This window comes from Pinus tabuliformis, chromosome 8, assembly GCF_031772625.1.
Source record: "Pinus tabuliformis cultivar Carrire ecotype Pingquan chromosome 8, CPIR1, whole genome shotgun sequence".
NCBI classification, from domain to species: domain Eukaryota; kingdom Viridiplantae; phylum Streptophyta; class Pinopsida; order Pinales; family Pinaceae; genus Pinus; species Pinus tabuliformis.
Genome location: NC_142294.1, coordinates 1,385,063,337 through 1,385,073,472, shown reverse-complemented (window position 1 = coordinate 1,385,073,472; position 10,136 = coordinate 1,385,063,337). Strand labels below are relative to the sequence as shown.

Sequence of the window (10,136 nt, the reverse complement as noted above, 5' to 3'; positions counted from 1 at the left end):
CAGATTACCAAAGTAAAATACCTATGTTCGATTCCACTCAAAGTATCACAGCTCAACAACATGTTGATAGGATGAACGACTTCTTTGAACTTCATGAGGTAGATGCCGAAAATGTGTCCATGAGGTTATTTGTGCAATGTTTTGGAGGCAAGGTCTGAAAGTTGTTCAGAGCATTACTAGCGGGATCTATCAATACTCTTTTAGTTCTTCATAAACAATTCCTGGACAAATGGGAGGTAAAGAAAAATCCACTCCAAATTTTATCTGAGTATGAAAATATTAAAAGGAATGTAGGTGAAAGTGTCCAAGATTACTGTGTAAGGTTCAATATAGTTTATAATGTTGTTCCAGCTGACATTAATCCACTGATGGGGTTAGCATTGATCAATTTTCCCAATGGCTTTGATGCTGATATGGCATATCAGTTGAGAGAAAGAGATCCTACCACACTTGAGGATATGCAGAAGAATGCAGTGAGTGTAGAAGCAAATCTGTTGGCCAAAAGAGCAAGGATGAAAACTGAAAAGAAGGTGACTATAAAGGAAGAAGCATCTTCCTCAGATGTTAAGGCAGATCATATACTCTAAAAAATTGAGAAGATGTTCGATCGGTTAACAATTGCAGACAAGCCTGAAACCATAATTAGAAATCCAAACTTCAAAGGACAGCAGCAACCGCAGTTCAGGGTTAAACAAAGGGAGTTGAAGGCACAAGATCAATCATTGCAATAGCAAGTCAAAATGCCTTTGTAGCAAAACTATGTACATGGAATGGAGAGTGAAGATGATGATGATCGGTGGTTGAGGCAAACCATTTCTTTACTATTGATGGTTTACCTATCTATCTCACGGAAGATGAAGAATATTCAGAGATCCCCGATGTGCAAAAGGATGAAGATTATATATTGGCAAATGAAGCAGTTTTGGAGGATGAGTTGGATGATTATAAACGTGGGCATATGAATGCATTGACATCACAACAGAAACAATATTCATTGAGAAGCAGAGATGTACCAATCAACCTGGTTCAAAAGAGAAAGGAAGCGCAACCTAAGAATGACTCCTCGAACATTCAGAAGAAGGGGAAGGAGCCTGTTGATCCAACTTCCAGCAAAGTATCATCTGCAAATGAGAATACCAATCAACAAAGTGCAGTAAAGGAAAAGATCGAAAAGAAGGACCCTCTAGTCAAAGAGTTAGATAAAGTTTCAGCTTTTAGTTTAGAAAATGAGATTGCTAAGTTAAAAGTTTCAATTCCTTTGACTGAATTGATGAAGAACAATAGTTATAAACATCAAGTGTCCAAAATTTTGAACTTAGATCCTTTATCTAATGTGGTCCATGTAGAATATGATCACCTTGAGCTCATCTTTGGCCCTGCTTTAGAAGGTCAGTCTGAGGATAGTGAAGTTCCTCCATTCTATATAGGCCTTAGATTGCATGAGTATGTACTCCACAATGCCATGTTTGATTCCAGAGCTTCCCATAATCTGATGCCAAAAGCCATTATGGAGAAACTAGGCCTTCACATTACTCAAAAATATCATGACCTGTATTCTTTTGATTCGGGTAGAGTCCATTGTATTAGTCTTATCAAAGACTTGGTGGTGTGCTTAGACCAAATTCTGGCAAAGAATGTTCTCATGGATGTGGTTGTTGTAGACATTCCGCCATGGTTTGGTATGCTTTTGTCAAGATCGTGGGGTGCAAAGCTTAAAGGGACTTTACAACTAGATTTATCCTATGCTACTACTCCCGTGTTTGGTCAATTGAGAAAATTATATAGGGAGAAGAAAATGAAGTACATGATCACCAGCAAGGAGAAACCACTTAATCATCCAATTAATGTTGTACATACAGATTTAGAGTCATTTGTATTATATTCCGATGGTGGTTTGAATGAGGTTGATAGTCAGTTAGTTGAAGTAGAAGATGTGCCAAAGATTTCAGAAAATTTCAGAGCAGTCCTTAACCAAGAAAGACAAAAAAATTGCAAGTACCTCTGAGAAGTCCACATTCCGTCAGTAGCAAAAAGGTAATGAACAACAGCAAATTGAAGAATTCAGTCAAGGTAAGAAAGAGAACGAAATAGAATTCCAACATTTAGAAGAAGAAGCAGGCCTGTGAAACATGGATTTTGATGGAATCGTGGGTAAGGATGGTGCTGGCATAGGGATTTGGATTCGCAGCCCTATTTTCCAGCCAAATAAAGTCCCTACTAGTGTTAGAATTTGTTCATATAAATTGGCCTTTTACTGTTCTAACAATGAAGCCGAATATGAAGCGCTGATTGCAGGTTTGAAAATCCTTAAAAAGTTGAATGCAAAAAGGATATCAGTCTATGGAGATTCAGAGCTAGTAATCAAGCAAGTTAAGGGTGAATATCAAGCCAAACATCCTTAGATGAGGGCCTATCGTAATGCAGTTTGAGATATCTTAAGGATGTTTCTAGATTATACCTTGACATGCATACCTCGTGCACAAAATGTAATTGCAGATTCACTTGCTACTGCTCCAAGTAATTTGAAGATCCCAGTGAATTCCAACAATAAATTTGAGATCCATGTGAAGCACCACCTAGCTGTTCCCGAAAATCAAAGGTATTGGCAGGTGTTTTGGGATGATAAGGAGATCAATAATTTTTCGCAGAATGAAGGAAACTACAAGGATGCTTCAATAGATTGTGATTATGATGATGATGAATCGGAAATTGAGGTGAATCAGATGGAAATATTGCAACTGAAGGACAATTTCATTCCTAAAGGTCTCATACCTTTAGAAGAACTTTTTAATCAAGATGATGTGGCTAGGAAGCCAAGCTTGGTGCCAACAGACAAAGGTGTTGAGGATGTGAATCTTGGAACAACCGAGAAGCCCAAGTTTGTGAAATTGTCGAAGACATTGTCTCTTGAGGTAAAGTCTAAATATGTTAGATTGTTATCTGAATGTGCCGATGTGTTTGCTTGGGATTATTCATATCTAAAGGTGTATAACAAAGATATAATTCAGCACACTATTCCCATCAAGCCAAATGAAAATCCGTTCTGACAGAAACTGAGAAGAATCAATCCCAAGTTGCTATCGTCCATTGAAAAAGAGGTAAACAGATTATACAAGGCTGGTATAATTTTCCCAATCAGATTGACCTCATGCTGAAAGGAGGCAATCCTAGGATAACCACCAACCAAGCTAAACCTAGTAGCTAGCCCTACCAGGTCAGGAGATGGCTCTCTCTTTTTCAATCTCAGTTGAGATGACTGAATAAAATATGGATTTTAGGCTAGGTATAGTAGCTCTAGGGTTTTTGATTCATTTTGATGTTTTTGTTGTTGGATCAAATGGAGCAGGCAGCTTTGGGTCCGGGAAATCAAGTCAGAATTGCAGGGTGTTCTGTGGGGTGAGGTAGGTAGGTGTTTTGGCACATTGAATTGAGTGAGATGGTAGGTCTAAGACTGGTGAGGAGATAAGGAGGGCATGCAAGGATCATAAGTCCTCTTCAAATAGTAGAAAACATCAAAAACTAAATGTATTCCCAAGGCAAAACATTGTTACCAATGTATTCTACCTATCTATCTTGATTTCATTTAGTTAAGAAGAATGAAATAGATTTTGACACATATAACACAAGAGAAAAAATAATTACAGAAGGAGAAGCAATGCAAAAACACATTACCACAAGAATCCCACAAAAATCATTGCAAATCTTGGTTTATTTCCTTGCCAAACTACTATAGAGATGTACAATGGAGCTCAAAGCATCCAAGAGAGTCCAACCTTTACAAATGAGGAAGAAAATACATAATATAGACATGAAAACCACCTATGCTAGCCATCAGGGGTCGAATCCAAGCGATAAGGGACTGTTTCAACCATATCTAAACTAGGAACAGGAATATAGGCAGTGGAACAGCTTGCCTCTAAAACCATGGAAACTGATTCATTCACCTCCAAACCACCTCAAAATGATGAATCTACCCTTTAATGTAATTTTACAATTAAATTTACATAGCATAGCATATTTTACAATCATAAATTCATCCAAGATGAGAGAAAAAGTCAACTTTTTTTTCCAAGGAAAAAAGCCGAGCTTTTCTATTATAAAAATAAAAGAGCTACAAACAGATGAGTTAACATCCAGCAGTTAGAAAACTGCCTGAAACTGAGAGGTAGAAAACCGTCCATCCCCATGCTGTCATCTAAAATGACTGAGATACAAAACAAAAAACACCAAGTTCAAAATGAAACTCGGCCTGAACACAGCCGCATCAAAAAATAACAGAGGCTGTCAAGAACCACTGGGCCTCCATTAAGGAAAACGACCCGCGACATAAACAGGAAAACCATAGTATTTGTCCGGAGCTTCTCCAATACAGAAGCTGTAATGAAATAGTTTGAATGATCATATAACAAAACCGCCAAAAACAATATAAAGACACAATTGTTTCTGACGCCTTCCCAGCTTGATGAACAAAAACATTAAGTATAAGGGGCCAAATCCGTCTCACGAATCTGGTCCTGAAACTGTTCCTTTATCCTCCATGAACCCACAGCCTGTTGTAAACCTGTCTTAGAATATTCGTTTGCTTCAACATTCCTGTCCCTGTATATGTGATCAAGAGAGAAAACAATGAAAGATGATTTTAGATTTTGAATTTCTTCTAGCAGAGGCATCAATAAATAATTCCTGCATCTAAATTTCCCATTGACCCAATTTACAACATTTGATGAATCTCCAAAAATCTGAACTGTGAGGACTTGTCTATGAATGAGCCAGCAGAGGAGCAGTTTTAAAGCTGATAATTCGGCAAAGTTGTTAGTGCCCGTCCCGAGCCCCACTGAGGCTTTTAGAGAGTGAGTAGAGCTAAGGTGAATAATAATTCCTGCCCCAGTAATATTGTTTTGAGCTGCCCCGTCGAAAAAGGCCCAGGGGATGCCATCTTTGATCTGAATTTCTGCCCTCTGGTGTGAGGCTGAAGGGGTCTCTGGTTCGGGGATGCTGGATAAGATAGCTGTGCTCTGGATTGCTATTGCTTCCGCTGGGGTTGTTTTTTCTTTGAATATGCTGCGGTTTCGGGCTATCCAAATGCCCCAACAGAGGATAGGTGGAAGATTCCTCAGGTTCTTCTCTGGGTGATTGGACCACCAACCTTCCCATGCTGCATTGAGATCAGCCCCTTCCCATCTGGCATTGATATGCAGTAGCCTTTTCGTTTCGTCCCATACTTGATTTGTGAAGGAACATTCCACGAATAAATGATTAATGGATTCTGAAGCTACCTTACATAAAGCACATCGGCTCGGTCCCTCCTTATAACGAGCTAACAGGACATCCCAAGTAGGTATCTTCCTTTTAAGCGCACACCAAAGGAAAATTCTGGCTTTTTTGGGGCATTTCAGCTTGAAAAGGGGTTTGGCCCACCAAATGGGGGGATCCCAGCCCTTTCTGTTCATCAGGAAGTTATAGCCAGCCTTTGGGGAGTATAAACCTGTCTCCGCATGTGCCCACACAAGAGAATCAGGGCGGTCCTTTATTCTGACACTTGTTCGCTTAAGCTCATGGATGAAACTCTGCCACTCATTTCTCCATAAGTTGTCAATACCGAGATCCTCTACAGATTTCCATTCCTGACCCCAAATGGACTGTAGCTCCATGTTTGCTATCTGGCTTAAACTGAGGATCCCCCTTGAATCTAGATGTGCAAGGAGACCCGGGGAAAGAGCAAAAAGGTCACTGCATCCTACCCACGGATCCCTGCCTATCCGAATGCTTTCTCCATTCCCCACTTGCCAAGCAAGACCTTGTTCTATAATGAAGAAGGCCTCTGAGGTAGCCTTCCAGACTACCGAGCAGTTTCTTCCTTTTTTGTTTGGGCTCCGAATCCAATCTTCAAGAGGAACTGGGTCAATATACTTCCTTTTTACCACTCTGGTCCACAGGTTTTCTGCTTCTATAATTCTCCATCCTGATTTTGCTGCCAGGGACTGACTAAATTCGACAAGTTGTTTAATGCCCCATCCCCCCCAGTCCTTTGGTCTAGCTATCTTGTCCCAAGCTACCCATGGAAGGACTGTGTCTTCTTTTGCACCCGACCACAGGAATCTGCTACATATTTGCTTAATTTTATGAAGAACACCTTTTGGGATCCAGGTCATAGCAGCCCAAAAGACCGGGATGGCCTGAAGGACGGAGTTAATCAGTGTTAATCTGTCAGCCCTTGATAACCATTTGAAGCTCCAATGGGATATCCTTTGCTCAATTTTTGCCACCAGCCAGTTCCAATCCTGCTTTCTGTATGAAGAAGGTTTTAGCCAGAACCCCAGGTACTTGAATGGCTGATCCATACTGCATGCTTCAAAGGGCAAATATGAAGTGATCAGGATCTCCTCCTGCCTGGAAAAAGCTTCCATTATAAGATGAGACTTCCTGGGATTTATTTGCAACCCTGTAGCTTTCAGAAATATGTCAAGAATGTCTTTGAGCTCTTTTAGTTCATTAATATTTCCATTTGTAAATAATAGAATATCATCAACAAATAGGAGATGTGTAATGAAAAGATTTACAGCTACTTCCAAACCTGTTATCAAACCTACTCTCTTTGCTTTTGATATCAGCCTGCTGAGGCCTTCAGCAGCCAGAAGAAATAAAAGGGGAGAGAGAGGGCATCCTTGTCTCAGGCCTCGCTGACTTTTGAAAAATTGAGAGGCAGCCCCATTTATCAATACAGCAAAACATACATTTGAAATACACCCCATTATCCAATTTATGAATTCCACCTTGAAGCCGAGGTGTGTCAATAGAAGCCTGAGATATGACCAGCTAATTCTGTCGTATGCTTTGGACAGATCTATTTTCAGCACTGCCCCTTTCTTCTTTGCTTGTCTAATACTGTGTATGGTTTCCTGGGCCACCCCAATGGCCTCATGAATTTGGCGGCCATCCAGAAACCCAAATTGCTCATTTGAAATACAAACAGAAAGTATGGGCTTCAAGCGTACCGCTATGACTTTTGCTATGATCTTGTAAATAGTATTGCATAGAGATATAGGTCTGAAGTCTTCAAAGGATTCCGGGTCCTCCTTTTTCGGGATGAGTGCTATAAAGGTTGCATTGAAGGGCCCATAGATTTCTCCTTTCTTCCTTGACTCCTCCACCACATCTGTCAACTCATCGCCAATCTGCTCAAAGAAATGGATAAACAGTTCTATGGTCCAGCCGTCCGGGCCTGGGCTTTTATCTTTTGGCATTGATTTTATGACATTTTCTACCTCCTCTTTAGTCACTTCTCTGAATAGATTTTCTGCCTCCTCCTCCTCCACAAAACGTGGGAAAGCTTGAGCAGTGCGAATGATTTCAGCTATTGAGATCCCCCCTGGATCGGCAAAGAGAGATTGAAAATGACTCTTCCCCAGGTTAGAGACTGCCTCAAAAGTGGAGTGCTCCCTGCCTTCTGCATCCTTTAGTTTCCAAATTGTATTAGCATTTTTCCTCCCCTTTGCATAATTATGAAAGAATTTTGTGTTCTCATCCCCGGCTTTCAACCAAATTGCCCTACTTTTTAACCTCCATTCCTCTTCTCTGTCAAGAAGGATCTTTGCTCTTCTTTTTTCTAACTCCAAAATTCTTTCCTTCGACTCCTGAGTTATATATGCATCAGCTTCAGGATCTTCTAAAGCGCTTAGGGCTTCATCGATACTGGCCATTTCCTCATATGACTTCCTCCTTCTCTCCGCTGCCCATTCAATGGTTTCCTTCTTTAACCTTTTTAAATTCTCCATGAAATGGGCTCCTTTGTTTTCTGGGGTGGAAATGCCCGGGTGCCTCCAAGTATTTCTGAACATCTGAATATAAGACTCCTCCTGAAGCCAGGAAGAGTTGAACTTAAAGGGAGAAGCCGGTTTGGGAGGGGTCTTAGAGAATTCTAGGAAAATGGGAAAGTGATCCGAGTTTCCTCCTTCCCCCACCCACTGCCTGAAGAGGGGAATGTGGGAAGCCAGCGAATCGTTTATGAGGAAACGATCCAGTCTTTTTGCAATTCTCTCCTCCCCTGTTCTTCTATTTCTCCAGGTCGGTTTTGCCTTAATTATATTGACATCAAGCAGATTGTGGTTCTGAAGAGTTGATAAGAAGAAATCGGCCAGAGGGTCTTCCCTTGCATTTGGTCCCCATGCTTCAGCAATCCCCAGGGAAAAATTTAAGTCCCCTCCAATTAAAAGCTTTTTGTTTTGGAGCAGTTCTTTCGAGAGGAGATCATTCCAATAGGAGACACGACCCTGACAGGGGCCATACACATTGATGGCCAGAAAAGGCTGTTCAAAATCCGGGGACTGAATCTCCAATCCAAGGGCGTGGGATAAACCCCAAGAATTTAGCACTCTTAACCTTCCCTTTTTGAATCCGATAGCAAGACCACCTGAATGTCCGGAAGCATCCAGAGCAGTGAAAACCCAGCCCGGAAACAGTGAGCAAAGGGAGGATTCAACATCAGTGCTGTTACCCAAAGTTTCCTGGAGAAAAACCAAATCTGGGTTGTGGCATGTAATTAGATCTTTCAGCGCTAGTTTTTTGGGTTTACTAGCCAACCCCCTACAATTCCAAGAAAGGCAGATCATTTGATAACCATCTCAGGGGGTTTTGCTGCTCTAAGCGCCCCAGGGATCGACATTTGTTTACCATCCTCTACATCAAATTTTGCCTTAACTTGTGCTTTGGAAAAAAGAGATTTTCTTCCTCTATTTTTTTTTTTGAGGCTTTTCGACGACTCAGGACAGAGGCCTCCTACTGATTCTAAAACAGACTGATGATTTGCCGGTCTTTTGCCGTGAGATCTGAGATTGTAATGACGGACGGGGGATGAAATAATTGGGATCTGACTCGGATTGGAAGGGTCCTCACAGTTCAAATTTAGGGAAGGTAGAGCTTCCGAGAGAGATTCAATATTTTGTATGGGATCTTCAAGATTTTTAATCATATTACAATCTGGAGACAATACACCCTTTACAGATTCAGAAATTGAAGAGAGATTTAGAGGAGAAGTCTGCATACCAGATGGATCATCCGCAGAGGGGTTGACTGGACCATCCGAGGGTATTTCTTTTGGAGGCTGGTCTTCATTGTTGCGCAGAGGGATCGCTTCCTCCCGTTGCACGTCCGCTTCTGCCTGAGCCTCCTGATTTGCTCTTTGATGTTCTGCTTCCAGGTTAATATCCTCCATCGGCTCCTCATTTCTCCTCCGCAGGCCCTCTTTGTCCTCTTCTCTGCTTTTCAGCTTTCTTCTCCTTTTCCCCGAGGGCAATCCCTTGCCAGGTGACCGTATTCTTGGCATCGAAAGCACCTGAAGGGAAAGAGTTCGTAATCCAACTTCTGTTCATACACATAATCCTTGTAGTGCAATGAAACTGTTTTTGCAAGTCCTTCCGATGGGTTTAGCCTTACAAGAATCCTCGCCACCGCTCTTTCATATGTTTGCAAGAAGGATCTATCTGCGTCCAGAAAAGTTCCCAAGTGGTCTCCAATGGACTTAAAGACTGAGTCGACCCAGAGATAAGGAGGTAAATTTGGAGCTCTGACCCAGACGGGTTGTTCTGTTACCTTCTCCTTTGATGCATCGAACATGGGCGACCATCGTTTGAAGAAGACAGGTCGGTCCCCGAAAGCCCATAGACGATCCTCGACCCATTCCATAGCCTCTTTGCAATCGAATTTCACCATGAACCAGCCGTTCACCAGCGTAGCAGTCGAGAAATTGTTCGCCGGAGTATGCGACCACTGGCTCTCGGCCCACTGCTTTAGGAAATTACCAGAAATATATCTACCTCTCACTCTGCCCACGAGGGTGCTCTCCGCCACATCCAGCGCCTCCTCGGCCTGAACGTCCATGCCAAGGACCAAATTTGAGACCTTTTTTGATTTCCACGATTTTGTCTTCTTCCTTTTTTCCCCTACCTTCGCTGCCTCTCTAGATGATACTCGTTCCTCTGAGGTAGGGTTTGGAATTCTTGTATCCCCGGTTTTGCCGCTTCCATCTTTCTCAGCTCTCTGATCCTGATGCTCGATTAGGGTTTCGACCAAACCTTCCACCGGGCTCCCTGCTTCTCTCGAAACCGGATGGAATCCTTCGGTTACCTTCCCTATATCGG

The 10,136-nt window shown here is 41.9% G+C and overlaps 1 protein-coding gene across 1 annotated transcript; it reads right to left on the bottom strand.

Annotated features, from left to right (window-relative positions):
* Positions 1–4,475: 4,475 nt before the first annotated feature.
* On the bottom strand, positions 4,476–9,211 carry LOC149240721 (uncharacterized). Its single transcript, XM_089370293.1, has 4 exons — positions 8,618–9,211; positions 7,302–8,504; positions 6,996–7,175; positions 4,476–6,899 (listed from the first exon to the last, which is right to left on the bottom strand). The coding sequence occupies exons 1-4, from the start codon at positions 9,209–9,211 to the stop codon at positions 4,476–4,478; spliced, it is 4,401 nt and encodes a 1,466-aa protein (XP_089226419.1).
* Between the last annotated feature and the right edge of the window lie 925 nt (positions 9,212–10,136).